This window comes from Trichomycterus rosablanca, chromosome 14 (assembly GCF_030014385.1).
Source record: "Trichomycterus rosablanca isolate fTriRos1 chromosome 14, fTriRos1.hap1, whole genome shotgun sequence".
Classification (NCBI taxonomy): domain Eukaryota; kingdom Metazoa; phylum Chordata; class Actinopteri; order Siluriformes; family Trichomycteridae; genus Trichomycterus; species Trichomycterus rosablanca.
The window spans coordinates 5718603-5738221 of NC_086001.1; the positions used below are offsets into that span (position 1 = coordinate 5718603).

Here is a 19619-nt window from a genome sequence, read left to right on the forward strand (position 1 = left end):
CAGTATATTGTCTAAGCAATTGAGGGTCAAGGGCCTTGCTCCAGGGCCAAACAGTGGCAACCTAGCAGTGGTGGGGCTTGAACCAGTGACCTTTTGATTACTAGTCCAGTACCTAAACCACCAGACTACAACAAAGTGAAGTCTATAAAGATCTGGTTTGATAAGTTTAATGTATAAGAGCTTCAGTGATGTGCAAAGATCCCTCACCTCAACCCTACTGAACACCTTCAGGATGAATTAGAATGTTGACGGTGAGCCAGACGCTCTGGTCCAATCAGTGTCTTACTTCACAAGTATATATATATTTTACTAGATAGGCACACATTCCTACAGAAAAGTGCTTCTTCCTACAAAAGACCTGCCGTGCACTGCAGAAGCTTCATATGTATTAAGACATCAGTGCTAAAGTGATATTAGATGGTGATTTTCATATCACGCTGACCTAATAATCCCAAATCTCATTTAATCTTTCATTTTTTAAAAAGAGCAGAAGGACTTGAGCTTCATTTATTCTGCAAAAGCCTAAAACGTCGAGAGATTCATATCTGGCTTTATCAGCTCAGCTGCACTTATTGGAAATGAGGAGGTAATTAGGTGGAGAGATTGACTGATGTTTGTCTTTTAAGGAAAATGGTTCTAGATTTTAGGGAGAAGAGACATTTGAAATAAAAAAGAAATAAAATGATATCCAATCTGCTGATTTTATAACTGTACTTCTTCTTTTTTGCTGGTTATGAATGATACTAATATTAATATTTCCTTTTCATTTTATGCTTAGAAATCCAGAAATAAATGCTCAAACGAGTTAAAGGTTTTAAAATAAGAATAACCTGTTTTCTTTGTTAAAAATGCTACATTACAGTAATTTAAATATATAAACATGTTTTAAATAATTTCACAGTCTGCAAATGAATTATGTTTCATAACTCCAGTTTAAAGCACATACAATCATCATTTTTATACTGTATTAGTATTTTCTTTGGAAATACAGTATTACTTTTAATAGTTATAGATATTTAATTATAAGTTTAAAAAGCAATGTTGTTATTATAACTTAATATAGGCTTCTAGATTTCACTTACCATATAGAAGAACTTTGTAGTTCTACAATTACTAACTGTAGTCCATCTGTTTCTTTGCATGCCCCCTTTCACCCTGTTCTTCAATGGTCAGGACACTCCCAGGACCACTACAGAGCAGGTATTATTTAGGTGGTGGATCATTCTCAGCACTGCACTGACACTGACATGGTGGTGGTGTGTTAGTGTGTGTTGTGCTGGTATGAGTGAATCAGACACAGCAGCGCTGCTGGAGTTTTTAAACACCTCACTGTCACTGCTGGACTGAGAATAGTCCACCAACCAAAAATATATCCAGCCAACAGCGCCCTGTGGGCAGCGTACTGTGACCACTGATGAAGGTCTAGAAGATGACCAACTCAAACAGCAGCAATAGATGAGCGATCGTCTCTGACTTTACATCTACAAGGTGAACCAACTAGGTAGGAGTGTCTAATAGAGTGGACAGTGAGTGGACACGGTATTTAAAAACTCCAGTAGCGCTGCTGTGTCTGATCCACTCATACCAGCACAACACACACTAACACACCACCATCATGTCAGTGTCACTGCAGTGCTGAGAATGATCCACCACCTAAAAAATACCTGCACTGTGGTGGTCCTGTGGGGTCCTGACCATTGAAGAACAGGGTGAAAGCTGGTTAAAATAGCATGTAGAGAAACAAATGGACTACAGTCAGTAATTGCAGAACTGATAAAATGGACAGTGAGTGTAGAAACAGGGAGGTGTTTTTAATGTTATGGCTGATCAGTGTGTGTGTATACGTATATATAAACTAACATAACAAAAAATCTATGTAAAAAATCATAAAGCTGATGAATTATTAAATAAAATAAAATATTAACTATCATTTAATTTAGCTGTTTTTTAATAAAATACTTTATTTAAGAAAATTGTAATAAAGTTTTAAATATTTCCGATCTCTGATTTTATTCGCCTTCATGTACTGTCCAAACGTTTTTGGAACTGGGTTCATATTTCTTTTTCTAAAAAAACCCCTACATTATAAAGTTAAAAACTCATGCATTCATGTAATTGCACTGCTTCTTAAAACACACAAATCAATAAAACTACTCTAATTTACTCTAAATTAAATTTGCTTGAGTAGTTTTACTCTAATGTTCCTTTTTTTCATTAAAACTAGAAGACTTGCTTGTGTTTGCATTCTCAAAAAAAACCAAATGTATTTCTAATACATATAATTTATTATCCCAAATGCATTCTGGTAGATATTTCTACACTGTAATGAGCAATAATTTCTCTTGCAATAATTCACCGAGGATCCGCTGCAGTGAACATTAATCAGTTAAATAAACACCACTTATATAAAGTAACTGGTGTGTTTGTGGGAACTGGAGCTCTCTCAGTGAGCACTATTCATCATGCTGAATAAGGTAATATTAGATTAAATCAAAGCTGATGCTGGATGGTTGCAGAGGGGCGGGCGGGAGTCGGTGGGGGGTGTACGGTGTGCGCATTGTTGCAGGTGATTGCCTGACTAATCTGATTTTTTCTAGACGTGGATCATGCCGCCGAGGCTCTTTATGCTTGTGCACCAGAAAGCGTGCATAATGGGCATATTTAGCACCCCCGCTGACCCAGAAAATGGTGCAATCAAACCAGTTAGCCACACCATTACTCCAGCCGTCTCGCTCAGATGTCGTAGATATATTCCGATTTAGAGGCCTGTGATACTTAGCTAAGCTTTGCTGAGTTCCAAACTGCTGCACTTATTGCTCCTACGCTTAATTAAAACCCGTGATTTACTGCCGTTTAATCCGTTCATTCATTCATTTATCTTTGGTAACTGCCTCATCCCGATCAGAGCTGCACAGGTGCCAGAAACCTACCGGAGACTCTCGGGCACAAGCCAGGAACGCACACAAAACAGTGCTAAGTTTAGCTGTTTCAGAAAAACAATTATATACAATAAATTATAAAAAACATTTACAAACTTGTGCCAACACGCCATCATCCCAGCAACCCAACACACCTGAATGGACGCGGTGAATAAAAAAAAACATGTTCTAATTATACAGGACTCAAGAAGTAATATTTCTCCAGTTACTTTAGTCTAAAGAACGCTACCGTTCATTTCAAGCAAGAAATAAAGCAGCGGTCCAGACGTACACCGTACACTGACTGAATTTAAAAGAAGCAGGACAATGATGGATGAGGTAGCAGGAAATGTGAACGCCAGCTGAGAACTTTGCTAAACTACAAATACAATACAGGACTCATATTTATTCAGACTCAACCACATGAACCTTCTCTCCAGGGTGAAGATACCTGTCAGTTTGTTGCTCCAACAGAGAAACAAAACAAATAAGAATGGGTGTAAACGAAAGGCATTTGTAGCCTAGTGGTTAAGGTACTGGACTAGTAATCCAAAGCTTGCTGGTTTAAACACCATCACTGCCAGGTTTCCCTTGAGCAAGGCCCTTAACCCTCAATTGCTTGGACTGTATGCTGTAAGTCACTTTGGATAAAAGCGTCTGCTAAATGCCAAGAAAGTAAAAGTACCCCCCTCATGAGGCTTGCCAGTCTTCAATGTACTCGCTTTCGCTTCACTCTGAATCTTAACGAGCTTCACCCACACACAACAACCAGTTCATTTTAGCTCCACTGGTTACATGACTGATGTTCACTGAAACTCAACCCAAAATGTTAATTTAGCTAGGGTTGTGAACTCCCTGAGTCAAAATCTCAGCTCTGCTACCGGTCAGCTGGGCGCCCCCTACCATGCCTGCAGCAAATGAGATTAGCCATTAGCCAAGTCTGAAGGGTGGGAAAACACCATACTTTATAAAAAGGGGAAGGGGTCTTTAATGCTGTGTTACTTCCTGAGTTTGATTCTCAGCTCTGCTACCAGTTGGCTGGGTGCCCCTTAGCGGGCACAATCGGCAGTGCCTGCAGCAGACGAAATTGGCCATTAAAGTCTGCTAGGTGGGGAAAATACTGGACTTAAAAAAGGGGACGGGGTCTTTAATGCTGTGTTACTCCCCGAGTTCAATTCTCAGCTCTGCTACCGGTTGGCTGGGCACCCCCTAGCAAGCACAATCAAAACCATTAAAACAGACCAGCCTGATCAACTACAACTAGAGTAACCAATAACCAGACCCCATCTAGAACCACCAAACCAGCCAGACCCACTGGGAGCCAACTGGCTAGGTACCAGTTTAAACAAGCCTGTTTGACCAAGCTGGAGTTTTTAGCAGGGTGACCTAATACCATATTTACACTGTAGGTGAACCGATGTTCCTGTAGCTAGCAAACATTCATGCTCATGTACATACAGTTAAAAGGTAAAATGTAACCAGCTGATGGCAAGCTTGTGGTAACAGTTTGGGAAGGTCCTTGTGGCAATCCATCTTCAGTACTCTGTGTTTTAAAGGGTCCCTCTGATGGACTCGCAATTTCTAACATCATTCAAGTACTCTTACATACTCTTAAGACACAAATCTTGTACTTTTGGTTTAATTTTTGGGGTTGTTTTGTTTGAACATACAGATTTAGTTCTAATATGGTGTCTTGCTGACATAAAATGCTCCAGTACTGTTGGTAGAAAAGTAGTTCCACATTATGATGCTTCCTCTTCCTTTAAACCTGAGAAGCTGAATTAGAGACAAAATGTTCTGCTTTTGTGTTTTATCTACACAATGTTTCAATTGTTCAAAAGGCTCCTGTGCAAATTGTATACAAATTAGCATCTCTCAGTTCTTAGAAAGCTTCTTTACCTTCAACCTGATCGTCAATCTTGTGTAAAATCTTCCCAACCAATGGCAACATCTTGTGTAATAACACCAGATCCAATTCAAGTATTTATTTATTGTTTACTTGCAGCACTGATCCGTATAACTAACACAAGTGTTCCATACAAATACTCCATGTTAAATGGATATTAGTACTTGAAGTAGTAAGTGGTTGAACACTTCACTTGTTTCCCTTCATTGTATGTCAGCTAATTAGCATTCCTGCCCACGTCTGCTAAATATCAGAACCGCAAAACCATTCAATATTCATTGACCTTCAAAAAAATCCATCTTTTCATAATGAGCAGCTCATCAGAAAAGGACACTGAAAACTGATGGAAGCTAATTAGATGGAGTATTCACACCCCTCCTAAAATATGAAGCTTTAAATATAGACTGAAGATCAGTGCTAATAATCATCCAATCAGACTCAATCATTTAGTAATTTAGTATTTATTATTATTAAGTGTTGCATAATGGGTAAAAAATACTCTAGCACACCAGAGCTGACATTTAATCTGGTGAGTTTGATTCTCAGCTATGCTACCGGCAGGCTGGGCACCTACACAAAAAGTGATTGGCTCGTCTGTCGGACTGGATGCAAGAGGTGCCTGCATCAGGGATGAGAGATAATGGGGATCAGTGCGTGACTCTCCATGTGTAAGACTGATCCACATATAAACACATTTCAAGCAGGTGAAAAGATGCAATCAGCTACTGCACATGTGTGTTAGTCACAGCTCTCCTAGGTCAGAAGTAGAGGTCAGCAGCAGTAGACAATAAGCATAATGCAATCAGGTAATTGGATATGACCAGATTGGGAGGACAACTGGGAAAATGCATTATTAAATAAATCAAACACCCACTGTTCTTAAATAAATCAACAGTAAATATTGACTGTCCATTATATTAGAAAATGTTAATATATATATATATGGTTGCAGAGAAAAATAGTAATAATTAAATAAACAAATTTTAACAGGCACATAAACCCTAAATAAACTTGTACATGAACGCCCCCTTGTAGATGCTTCACGTTACATCTTGTAAACCACAGTGGGACCATATTGCCACCATTTTTATTAATTAAGTATGCTTCGTTTTGTGTTTCATTTTGCAGCATCGTTTGTGTTGCCTGTCACTACAAAAAATCATGGACAAAATGTAAGTCACTTACAAAGTATGAAAAACCCTGATTTTGATGTTTGGTTAGTATTTTTTTGCCTTCCTGGGTGAGTTCTCAGTGAGCCCTTAAAGAAATGTCCACAATGCTTTAGGTATCTTTTTATATAGGGATAATGACTCTCAGTGTGGTTCAGTGGAGTCCTAAAGCCCTAGAAATGGCTTCAAAAACTCAACTGTTAGAGACCTTTAAGAATTTCTAAATAAATCATTGCATAGTTTTCCTGTAAATAACTGAATCATGTTTAGGATCATCTATTTTAATAATAATAATAATAATAATAATAATAATAATAATAATAATAATAATAATAATAATAATATTTTTTAATGTATTTGTAGGTCCAGTTACATTCAAATATATTTTAATGAAACAATACATTTATAAAATACATTTTTTCATAAAAGTCATGATTTTTTTTTTATTATTGGGATAGATTTATTGGGATATACTTTTACAAATTCTAAGAAATCTGATTGTTTATATTGGATTGTACATTTTTACTAAACAAATCGTGATAAAGTTTCTAATCAAATAAATTTTTAATGTAAATGTAATTGTTTTTTACATTAATTTTACATCAGTTGATAATTTTCTGACAGGGATAAGTTTGGTGTGTACACAGACACTTAAAACAAAATAAATAAAAAATCATTGACATTATTGAGTACAAAATATTTAAAATAAACTTTCTCTTTTTATTAATATTTATTGATTTTCTTATATACATGGCATAATCTTGTGCTTTGTTCCCAAAGGAGAGAAGTCAAAAAGAAAGAAAACAGGACTACATTGAATGCATCTCTTTCTGGTTTGGACTGTTCCGTGATGAAAGTAGACGTTAATTAGCGTTCCTCGTTTTGCCCGTGTTCTGCTGCGACTGAAAGACGGTCGGGGGGCAACGTGTGCTTTACGGCAGCAAAGGCACCAGTGTATCGCTTAAAAAATAAAGAAAAGAAAAGAAAAAACAAGCAAAGAAAATACATAAACCCACTCTGTATGAAGGGTAGGTTTGGTCTTTATATTAGCCTGGTCCGTCCCTGTCGTCACATCTTCAGGAGTGTTCAGTGGGTCGAACGCTCGTACAAAAATACCAAAAAGATTAAAGACAAAAGTTTGAGTTTTTGCTCCATTTACAGATTAGGAAGATTAGGCTTCTATCAAGCCGAGTTTGTTCTGATTCCTGATTTCTGCTGAGAGTGGAAGAGGGGAGGATCAAGGAAGAGACAAAAAAGGTAGGAAAAAAAATAAAAGGACAAGAAATAAATAAAATATGAAGAAATAAAAAAATATAAATATATAAATAAATAAAAAAGAAATTAAACATGAATAAATAAAAAAATAAAGAAATAAAACAAAATAAATAAAAAAGAAATTAAACATAAAGAAATAAAAAATAAAGTAATAAAACAAAGAAATAAAAAATAAAAAAATAAAAAATGAAACAAATAAATAAAACATAAAGAAATAAAAATAAAGAAATATGGAGAATCAGTACAAGAAGAGAAAATAAAACGTAAACATGAAAGTCAAAGCCGCCGTACCAAGTAAGACCGGATTCGTCTGTTTTTCATTGGTCATCATCATTTTTTGGAAGAATGTATGGACAGATGTGAGGAAATTAAAAAAACCAAGTCAAGAAGAGAAGGAGGTGGAAAGAAGGAAGGCCTTTCTGGTGTCGGGCGGGGCACCCACCCCACCGCTTTCAGCTCCATAAGCACACGCTGTTGGTGGTCTGGCAGGTGGAGGCGCTCTCGGCGGGGGACAGGTACAGCTTACCGCTCGGACACACGCACACCTCGTACACGGTGGGTTTGGGGTAACTGGTACCGGGGCTCAGCAGGGGGTCCACGCTACCATGAGGAAGATTCGGCAACCGAATAGATTTGGCATTGAGTAAAATCTGGAGAGGAGAAGAAAGAAAAAAGACAGAGGTCAGAAAAGACAAGAAAGAGAGATAATAGAGACAGATAAAACAAGAGAAGAAGAAAAAACAATATATACACCGATCAGCCATAACATTAAAACCACCTCTTTGTTTCTACACTCACTGTCCATTTTATCAGCTCCACTTAGCATATAGAAGCACTTTGTAGTTCTACAATTACTGACTGTAGTCTATCTGTTTCTCTTCATACCTTTTTAGCCCCCTTTCACCCTGTTCTTCAATGGTCAGGAGTCCCACAGGACCACCACAGAGCAGGTATTATTTAGGTGGTGGATCATTCTCAGCACTGCAGTGACACTGACATGGTGGTGGTGTGTTAGTGTGTGTTGCGCTGGTATGAGTGGACCAGACACAGCAGCGCTGGAGTTTTTAAATACTGTGTCCACTAACTGTCCACTCTATTGGACACTCCTACCTAGTTGGTCCACCTTGTAGATGTAAAGTCAGAGACGATCGCTCATCTATTGCTGCTGTTTGAGTTGGTCATCTTCTAGACCTTCATCAGTGGTCACAAGACACTGCCCATGGAGCGCTGTTGTCTGGATATTTTTGGTTGGTGGACTATTCTCAGTCCAGCAGTGACAGTGAGGTGTTTAAAAACTCCAGCAGCGCTGCTGTGTCTTATCCACTTATACCAGCACAACACACACTAACACACCACCACCATGTCAGTGTCACTGCAGGGCTGAGAATGATCCACCACCTAAATAATACCTGCTCTGTGGTGGTCCTGTGGGGGTCCTGACCATTGAAGAACAGCATGAAAGGGGGCTCACAAAGCATGCAGAGAAACATATGGACTACAGTCAGTAATTGTAGAACTACAAAGTGCTTCAATATGGTAAGTGGAGCTGATAAAATGGACAGTGAGTGTAGAAACAAGGAGGTGGTTTTAATGTTATGGCTGATCGGTGTATGTATTTGTGTATATATATTTATATTCGTGTGGGTGTGTGTGTGTGTCTTCGGTATCTCCGACAAGCCGAACACATTTCCGCGTTATTTAGCTTTTGATCCGTGACTGTGTACGCCGACGACTGCGAGTCGGTTTATCTGCTAAGCCGCAGTCAATCCCCGACTCTCCGTCTCCTCGCTCATCGCCGCTTATGTTTATCAGCACCAAACTCCAACTCGAGGGTCGGCGAAGGACACGGCGAAGCGTGCGATCTCCACCGGAACCCATTCAGACTCAGACTCAGAATATTACACAGACGGGAAGTGGAGAGACAGAAAGTCGTGAAGACAAAGAGCGTTACACGGCCTAATTATAATGAATCATGAATAATGGATAACGGTATCTGCGGCGTCGATGGTCCATATCTGTCCAAACAGAAACACAAACAGGCTTCGGTCCAGACAGATGAGACTTCACAAGCCCAGACCGTCTGTATCACACAATTCATTTCCAGCATTCCATCACTCTCTGTTTGTTCTGATAGCTTCACCGTTCCTTCAGCCATCACGCTATTTCTGTCAGGTGTCTGGACATCCAGGGCTAACAAAGAACCGATATCAAACTTATAATTAAAAGTATGATTAAAGAATAATGAATAATCTTACAACTAAAAGTACTTATAAATAAAATGTACCCGAATAAAGATTATCCATGTATTATGGAACTACTATGCAGTCATCTATAAGTTTCTATTTGTTGTTTACTGGGGTATACAGTAAATATCAGGTGGCAATCAGGTGACACAGTTATAGAATACGCTAACCCACTACCTCTGGAACTAAGAGTTCGAATACCCAGCAGTGCTATCGACCAGTCGGGTTTCTACATACATACATACATTCATACACCGATCAGCTATAACATTAAAACCACCTCCTTGTTTTTACACTCGCTGTCCATTTTATCAGCTCCACTTACCATATAGAAGCACTTTGTAGTTCTACAATTACTGACTGTAGTCCATCTGTTTCTCTGCATGCTTTGTTAGCCCCCTTTCATGCTGTTCTTCAATGGTCAGGACCACTACAGGACCACTACAGAGCAGGTGTTATTTGCGTGGTGGATCATTCTCAGCACTGCAGTGACACTGACATGGTGGTGGTGTGTTAGTGTGTGTTGTGCTGGTATGAGTGGATCAGACACAGCAATGCTGCTGGAGTTTTTAAACACCTCACTGTCACTGCTGGACTATGAATAGTCCACCAACCAAAAATATCCAGCCAACAGCGCCCCGTGGGCAGCATCCTGTGAAAACCGATGAAGGTCTAGAAGATGACCAACTCAAACAGCAGCAATAGATGAGCGATCGTCTCTGACTTTACATCTACAAGGTGAATCAACTAGGTAGGAGTGTCTAATAGAGTGGACAGTGAGTGGACATGGTATTTGCAGCGCTGCTGTGTCTGATCCACTCATACCAGCACAACACACACTAACACCTCAACCCTAATGACCACTGTTTCGACCGAACAGATTTAAAACCAATCTTTAAAAGCCACTCTCTTTCCCCTGAGAGTGGAGGCTGATATAACTGAAATAGAGTGAGAAAGCAACTATCAAAATAATAATGCTAATGGTTTTAAATGAGATATCCAACAAGCTAATGGTCAGATAACTTTGGTTTGGCCGGGCAGTGAGTGTGTTCCAATCATCAGGATATGAACAGCTGCGGAGATTGCTCAGTATGTAATGTTCGGACTTCAATAGCAGCACTTAGCTACACTTAGCCGCACTATCAGCCGCTGATGTAAATTTATTTACATTTAGCATGAAAATGAGCCTATACAGAGAGAATCAGGATGTAAGAGAGAAGGAAATCAGGCAAATCAGGCAACCCGGAGCCCTTGGGGTAGGATTCTGAGGAGTGTTAATGTCTCCCGGCTGAAATATCTGCACTCGTTAATGCCCGCTGTTCTCACACGGGCGCGAAAACATCTCAGCGGTGCCCTGTTTACCATACAAATGCGTGTGTGTGCATATGGATGGACTGGAGGCAATTAGAGCGGCGCGAGAGAGACAGGAAGAGAATAGGGATGACGGAGTGAAGCGGCCGAGGACTGAGAGCCGCTGTCAGGTAAACAGAAAGAGAGAAATGAAAGTGATTTTTTTCCGTGACAAGTTGATAAGACGGATAAAAAATGAAGGACGTTCTAGGAATCTGAAAACAGCGCAAACATGAGTGCAAACATGAGCGCAAACATGAGTGCAACCCACCCCCCCCCCCCCTTCCCCCTCTGTGACCACTGATGAAGGTCTAGAAGATGACCAACTCAAACAGCAGCAATAGATGAGTGATCGTCTCTGACTTTACATCTACAAGGTGGATCAACTAGGTAGGAGTGTCTAATAGAGTGGACAGTGAGTGGATACGGTATTTAAAAACTCCAGGAGCACTGCTGTGTCTGATCCACTCATACCAGCACAACACACACTAACACACCACCACCATGTCAGTGTCACTGCAGTGCTGAGAAAGATCCACCACCTAAATAGTACCTGCTCTGTGGTGGTCCTGTGGGGGTCCTGACCACAGAGAAACAGATGGACTGCAGTCAGTAATTGTAGAACTACAAAGTGCTCCTATATGGTAAGTGGAGCTGATAAAATGGACAGTGAGTGTAGAAACAAGGACTGAGAGCCGCTGTCAGGTAAACAGAAAGAGAGAAATGAAAGTGATTTTTTTCCGCGACAAGTTGATAAGACGGATAAAAAATGAAGGACGTTCTAGGAATCTGAAAACAGCGCAAACATGAGCGCAAACATGAGCGCACCCCCCCTTCTCACAACCCTGACCCTATTCGTCCGTCCGACCGCCCTACGCGCCAGGTTACAAAAGACAGCCTTGGACACGAAGTCGTCCGGGCGCATTACACACTTCATTAAGCCGCTGAAACGGCCGGACCCCGGAGTCACATGACCTTGCACGATCCTGGCCAGAGAAGAAAGCGCTTCGCACACGAACACGTAATTATGGCCCCGTTCCCAGAATTCCGTTCCAACAGATCCGGCACGGCATTAAACCTATGGTCCGACATATAACCGGCGGTGTCTCTAGATGCTTATGATTCATGATATCACTGCTAGCGGAGGATGAAAGGTTAATCAAACGGAGACAGGAACGCGCGTGGAAGATGAACCGCAATGTTTAGCTGCAGTTTGCTCAGGTCAAGGAAGAAAGCTCCGAGAACGAAGGAACGTTCTAGAAATCTATACTGGAAAATAACTTTTGTAAATCCAAAGCGACTTACAGTACTGTGACAGTATATTGTTTAAGAAATTGAGGGTTAAGGGCCTTGCTCAAAGGTCCAACAGTGGCAACTGGCAGTGGTAGGGTTTAAACCAGCGACCTTTCGATTACTAGTCCAGTACCTTAACCGCTACAACTACCTACACAACTGTACAGACGTCAGAAAGCACTGTCCGTTTTATCAGCTCCACTTACCATATAGAAGCACTTTGTAGTTCTACAATTACTGACTGTAGTTCATCTGTTTCTTTACATACTGTTTTAGCCTGCTTTCACCCTGTTCTTCAATTATCAGGATCCCCACAGGACCACCACAGATCAGGTATTATTTGGGTTGTGGATCATTCTCAGTACTGCAGTGACACTGACATGGTGGTGGTGTGTTAGTGTGTGTTGTGCTGGTATGAGTGGATCAGAGTTTTTAAAGTCCACTCACTGTCCACTCTATTAGACACTCCTACCTAGTTGGTCCACCTTGTAGATGTAAAGTCAGAGACGATCGCTCATCTTATGCTGCTGTTTGAGTTGGTCATCTTCTAGACCTTCATCAGTGGTCACAGGACGCTGCCCACGGGGCGCTGTTGGCTGGATATATTTTTGGTTGGTGGACTATTCTCAGTCCAGCAGTGACAGTAAGGTGTTTAAAAACTCCATCAGTGCTGCTGTGTCTTATCCACTCATACCAGCACAACACACACTAACACACCACCACCATGTCAGTGTCACTGCAGTGCTGAGAATGACCCACCACCAAATAATACCTACTCTGTGGTGGTCCTGGGAGAGTCCTGAACATTTAAGAACAGCATGAAAGGGGGCTAACAAAGTATGCAGAGAAACAGATAGACTACAGTCAGTAATTGTAGAACTACAAAGTGCTTCTATATGGTAAGTGGAGCTGATAAAATGGACAGTTAGTTTTTACTTTAACAAACTGTTGCACTAAAAGCAGCAGAACACTCAGGGTCATGTATCATCACCAGTAACAGCTCAGCTCTAACGCTCCACGATATCGTGTGTCAACTTCAAGAACTTAATTATAAAGGACCCGAGTAATTAGAGCTTAGCACTGCTAGCTTTTAAATTCAGTCAGTGAAGCATTAAAGTGGAAATTAAAGAATTCACTAAAGAAACTGAAGCAGGGCAGGTTACAGCCAGTACAGTCACAGAAAACTCAATCGTATGATATAATTAATAGTATTTTCTGAAACGGAACCTCTCTAGAACATGGAAAGCATTGTATGGTGGAAAGTAAGTAGAAACACCCATTCAGTGTTCAGGTGTTTCAGTCAGAATCAGTCGTTGACGTCATTTCAGCTGCTCTCGTGTTCAGTGGTCACCACAGCAGATCATTCTGGTCCGGATACTTTCTGAAGCAACCCTCCTTATTTTTAACATGGTGGCAATAGTATTGGGAAGGCCCTTCAGGCATGACTGTGAGATCATAGGGACATAGATTAACTTTCTTTGAACTGTGGTTGTATTAAATCTTAGTAGTGTAAGCACTGTCAACATTGTAAAAGGAAAGAAAAGGAAAGGAAAAGACAGAAAAGAAAGGTAAGGAAAATAAAGGAACAAAAGGGAAGGGAAAGAGGAAAAAGGAAAGAGAGAAAAGGCAAGGAAAGAAAAGAGAGGCAAGGAAAGGAGGATAGGAAAAGTAAGAAAAAGTAAGGAAAGGAAAGAAAGGTAAGGAAAGAAAGGAAAGAAGAGAGGAAAGAAAATAGAGGAAAGGGAAGAAATGAAAGAAAAGGAAATATAAAGAAAAATAAAGAGAGGTAAGGAAAGAAAGGTGAGGAAAAAGAGAAAAGGAAAAGGGAAATGAAAGGAAAGGTGAGAGGGGAAAGGAAAGGAAACAGAGGAATGAAAAGAAAGGTAAGGAAAAAGAGAAAAAGAAAGGAAAGGAAAGGAAAGGAAAGGAAAGGAAAGAGAAAAGAGGTAAGCAAAGGAAAGGAAAGAGAGGAACGGAAATAAAAGGAAACAAAAGAGAAGTAAAGGAAATGAAAGAGGGGAGAGGAAATAAAGGAAATGAAAGGCAGGTAAGGAAAGAAAGAAAGGGAAAGAGGGGAAAATGAAAGAGAGGTAAGGAAAGAAAAGAAAAGAGAGGTAAGGAAAGATAGAAAAAGTAAGGAAAGAAAAGAAAGGTAAGGAAAGAAAGGTAAGGAAAGAAAAGAGATGAAATGAACGGACAGAAAAGAGAGAAAGGAAAATAAAAGAAAAGAAAGGTAAGAAAGGAGAGGTAAGGAAAGAGGAAAAGACAGAGAAGAAAGGAAATAAAGGATAAAAAAGGAAGGGAAAGAGGGGAAAGGAAATTAAAGGAAGGAAAGGAAATAAACGGAAAGAGAGGTAAAGAAAATAGAGGAAAGGAAAAGAAAGAGATGTAGGGGAAAAGTGGAAAGGAAAGAGGAAAATAAAAGAAAAGAGAGGTAAGGAAAAAAGAGAGAGGAAAGAGGTAAGGAAAAGAATGAAAGGTAAAGAAAAAGAGGAAAGGAAAGAGAGGAAAGGAAAGATTGGAAAAGTAAGGAAAGATAAGAAAGGAAAAGAAAAAGAGGAAAGGAAAAAGGAAAGAAAGTAAAGAGAGGAAAGGAAAAGAAAGAGGAAAGGAAAGAGAAGAAAGGTAAATAAAGAAAAGAGAGGTAAGAAAAGAAATGTAAGGAAAAAGAGGAAAGGCAAGAAAAATGAGGCAAGCAAAGAGAGGAAAGAGAGAAAAAGAAAGTAAATAGCCTGTATTTAATAAATTGTATGTCACATATAAGTGAATGCTGTGTGATATGTAAATAAATATATATCTGTTCATTGTTTATTGAAATACAGCAAACTCTAAGAATACATCAGATTAGCATTGCTTTCTGTCTATATACCACTTTATCTTCATTAGCTGATTGCTATCGCTAGCTCTCTCTGATTGCATCTCTGGGCTAAACAGAACGAGCATCATCACATCACATATCTGCCTCTCTCATTGTAATGGGCAGTTAAAAGCCGGACGAAAGGACACTTTTCTGCCTCTAATTCCCTTCGCAAGGACCCAGACTTTAATGTCGAGCTTTAAAAGAGTTAGCCACTGTCAGCACTGATTTAGCTTCACAACTGGACCGTCTGAAGAACCTCATTTTCTCCGTCTAAATTGACAAACACATTTATTTCATTCTCCTTCACTTCACCTGTCGCCGGCTTTAACGTTGTCTCGTCACGTCTCGTCTCTCCTCCCGAGAGAACCCAACAGGAATTAAAGAGCAGGAGGAGAAGATCGGATAAGCCGGCGAGAGCACTCGCGGCTGCCGTACACAGTCTGGCTTGATAAATTCATGACGAGGAAGGATCGGACAGACGTTTCAGAGCTCTTTTATTGCGTCTCACTGTCGGTGACTTTCCCATCGTATCAGGGCTTGTAGTTCTGGCTGGTATTGTGCAGGTCTGAAGGAACCACTCACTATCTTCCAGGAAATAGGAAAATGCTTCCCTTTACAGGAAGTTGTCAGGACAGCATGATGTATTGCTCGGGTTTGGAGAAGTTAATTAAATAGCCTGGCTGTTGCTACAGCAAGAACAGGAAACACAGCAAAGTGAAAAGGGCTGGTTCAACATGGCGGCACTAATCCAAACTGAGTCTAAGTGGAGTCTAGAGTAACTTCTTGATTAGAAAGCCAAAAAAAACGTATAAAGTCATGGAGGAAGTGATCACGTCAGGTGACTTCCTTCAAAATCAACCACATTCATAACTGGCTTTATGTATAATTATATACTTAAATGTTTCTTTATTCACTATTAATCAGCACTTTTGTCTGAAGTGCCAATCGTCATTGTTATAATATGTTTACATGAACGACCAGGCAAGAACAAAGTCACTGCTTTTTTCTTTTACCTTTCATTTGGTGCTGATTTTGCAGTAGGTGCTTGTTTCTTTGCATGGCTGCCTCTAAGCCCATGGTGATATGAAGCTTGATTGACTGTGGACTCTGTGACCAGTTATTAAGCTGCTATTTATTGATTCATTTATTCATTTCAACTGGTTGAGGGCCTTGTGAGGCTGTGTGAATATACCAGAAATAACTGGTCAGCTGTTTCAATAAACCACCAAATGTGAAAAAATAAGCTGCTCCTGTAGCTAAGGTACAAAATTAGGAAAATGTGTGTACATGGCCACACAGTGAGGAAAAGACTGAAAGTATGTAGAGGAAAGGTACATTCAAAATAAAATATGATCTGATTTCGACATTTATAATGGTTGTAAAAAAAAAAAACAGAACACAAGCAATATGTAAGTAGAAAAAAAAAAAAGATAAGGGAGAAGGAAGGAAGAGAAGGAAGGAATGAAAGAGAGAAGGAAGGAAGAAAGGAAGGAAAGAAGAGAAGGAAAATAAGGAAGTAATGAAGAGAGGAAAGGAAGGAGAGAAAGAAGAAAAGAAGAGAAGGAAGGAAGGAGGAAGGGAAGAGAAGGAAGGAAAGAAGAGAAGGAAGTAAGAGAAGGAAGGAAGAAAAAAAATGAATGAAGAAAAGGAAGGAAAGAAGAGAAGGAAGGAAGATAAGGAGGAGAAGGAAAGAAGAGAAGGAAGAGAAGGAAGGAAAAAAGGAAAGGAAGGAAAAGAAGAAAAGGAAGGAAGGAAGAGAAGGAAGGAAGAGAAGGAAGAGAAGGAAAGAAGAGAAGGAGGAGAAGGAAGGAAAAAAGGAAAGGAAGGAAAAGAAGAAAAGGAAGAAAGGAAGAGAAGAAAGGAAGAGAAACAAGGAAAAGAAGGAAAAAAGAGGAAAGAAGAAAAGAAAGTGAAGAAAGAAGGAAGGAAAGAGGAGAAGGAAGGAAAGAAGAGAAGGAAGAGAAGAAAGGTAAAAAAAGAAAATGTTTTATGTGTCTCAGAAGATACTGAAGATAAATAAATGAATAAATATAAAAGGATGAATAAATGATGTGAGCAGTAATGCGTGCACCAGTTATGTTCAGCAGTAAACGGTTACAGACTATGATGTCGATGCGCTACAGTCTAAAATCTGTGTGGATTTCAGACTTGAATCACTTAAATTGATACTCAAAACCAGGAGTCATAATCAGAGTCAACTCAGTCATCAAAGCTGCAATTTATTCTATTGATTCATTCCGACTTCCTCCACTAATCTTCGCTCCCTTCATTAGCTGAAACAGGCTCGTCGGCGTGATGGACGCAGGAAAGCATTCACGTCCGGGTCTCTCGAGCGCTCGGGTTTGACAGGTTTGATCGATGCAGACAGCCGAACACACAATGAGACAGAAACACGGGCGTGTCTGGTTTCTCCCGATACGGCTTGTGATTCTTCAGCAACCTTGTAAACTAGCTGTCATAACAGTGAAAACTAGCCAGTGCTGATGCATGATAAGCTCAAATGAGCCGTCTCTTCAGATCTACTCTCATCCTCCACCCGCTCAACCGAGCGCTAATAGCGTGGTCAGCGGGGTTTCTTACTTAGCTTAAACTAACACAGACCTGTAGATGGACCCGTCTCACTCGCCTGCCCACAGTTAGTGAGATGTACAGTGGATTCAGAAGGTGCATTACACACTTTATTGTGTTGTAAATTTGAAATTAAATAGATACAGTATATTTGCTATTTCTACCCATCAGTCTACACTCAAACACTCACACTGACAAAACGTTTCAAAGCTTTTCAAAAAAAGCTGTTCTATAAAAAAAAAAGCTTCAGTATCACTTTGCTGAAATAACTTTCACAAAATAATTCAGAGCCCTTGAGGTTTTTTCTTTATAGTCCTTATGAGATTAGCAGTATGGAGTATGGAGCATTCCAGGGAATGTTCAAAGACTGTCATCATTGACTTTTTGGTGCAATAAAATGATCAACTTTGTGAAAGCTCTTTATCTTTCACTATTTTATTCCCTGTTTCTTCCAATTTAGAGTAGTCAACCAGTCTTTTGCCACTTGACACCCCAATTAGGGTATATATACAAGGAGGGTATGAATGAATTAATGAATAAATGAATGAAAGAAAGAATAAAGAAAAAACAGAAAGAAAGAAAGAAAGAAAGAAAGAAAGAAAGAAAGAAAGAAAGAAAGAAAGAAAGAAAAGAAGAAAACAAGAAATAAATAAATAAAAATAAATAAAGAAAAATAAATAAAGAAAAATAAATAAAGAAAAAAGAAAGTAAAAAAGAAAGAAAAATAAAGAAAAACAGAAAGAAAGAAAGAAAAATAAAGAAAGAAAGAAAGAAAGAAAGAAAGAAGAAAGTAAAAAAGAAAGAAAAAAAAAAAAACAGAAAGAAAGAAAGAAAAATAAATAAATAAAGAGAAAAATAAATAAATAAAGAAAAAAAGTAAGAAAGAAAAGGTAAAAAAGAAAGAAAAATAAAGATAGAAAAAATAAAAATAAAGAAAGAAAAAAAGAAAGACAGAAAGAAAAAATAAGAAAAGAAAGAAAAAGAAAGAAATGAAAGAAAAAGAAAGAAAGAAAGAAAGAGAAAGAATGTAAAAAAGAAAGCAAGAAAAATAAGAAAAATAAGAAAAAAAGAATAAAAGAAAGAAAAAAGAAAAAAAAAAAAAGAAAGAAAAAAAATTCTAAAGATAAATAAATGAAGAAATAATGAAAGGATGAATAAACAATAATGTTAGCAGTAATGTGTACACGGCTTGATTACGGTATATGTCCAAGGAGGGTATATTTGCCTGACACACACTCCCTCAGACTGGCAGTCCACCGACCTCTTCTTATTCACCCGTACTATAGTGGATTTGCATGTGAGGCCAGTCTCACACACAGTGAGTCACGCACTGATCTCCACATTCCTCCACCTCTGTACAGGCGCCTCAGGCTACTAACCAGGGTCTTTATATAGTGCCAAAGACCCCGCCTGTTTTTTATTTATTTTTTCCACCCAGCAGACTTTAGTGGCCAATTTCATCTGCTGCATGCTCTGTTGATTGTGCCCGCTAGAGGGCGTCCAGCCGACCGGAAGTGGAGCTCGAGGAGTTCAGAATCCCAGAGATGGTGTGCTAGTGGAATATCCTGCTCAGTTACCCGGGTGCCCTTTTGACAGCTGTTTATTTTTCATCGTGGTTGCAACACACCTTAAAGACTTGAATCTCTGGGTGGCGTTTGTATAAGGATTTAAAATCAAGGCTTAAAAATCAGCAGTATTATGTAGGGGTTGAATAAATGTGACTCTGCACTAGTTTGTTTGTTTGTTTATTAGGATTTTAACGTCATGTTTTACACTTTGGTTACATTCATGACAGGAACGGTAGTTACTCATTACACAAGATTCATCAGTTCACAAGATTATATTGAACACAGTCATGGACAATTTAGTATCTCCAATTCACCTCACTTGCACGTCTTTGGACTGTGGGAGGAAACCGGAGCACCCGGAGTAAACCCACGCAGGCACGGGGAGAACATGCATACTCCACACAGAAAGGGCCCGGACCACCCCACCTGGGGATCGAACCCAGGACCTTCTTGCTGTGAGGCGACAGTG

The 19619-nt window shown here is 39.4% G+C and overlaps 1 protein-coding gene across 2 annotated transcripts in view; it reads right to left on the reverse strand.

Annotated features, from left to right (window-relative positions):
* Positions 1 to 7720: 7720 nt before the first annotated feature.
* Positions 7721 to 19619, reverse strand: part of LOC134326413 (zeta-sarcoglycan) — a 100123-nt gene continuing 88224 nt past the window's right edge. For both annotated transcript variants that reach the window (XM_063008569.1, XM_063008568.1), the window contains one exon: positions 7721 to 7918. In XM_063008569.1, the coding sequence (XP_062864639.1) occupies positions 7721 to 7918 (198 nt within the window). The remainder of the gene's footprint in view (positions 7919 to 19619) is intronic.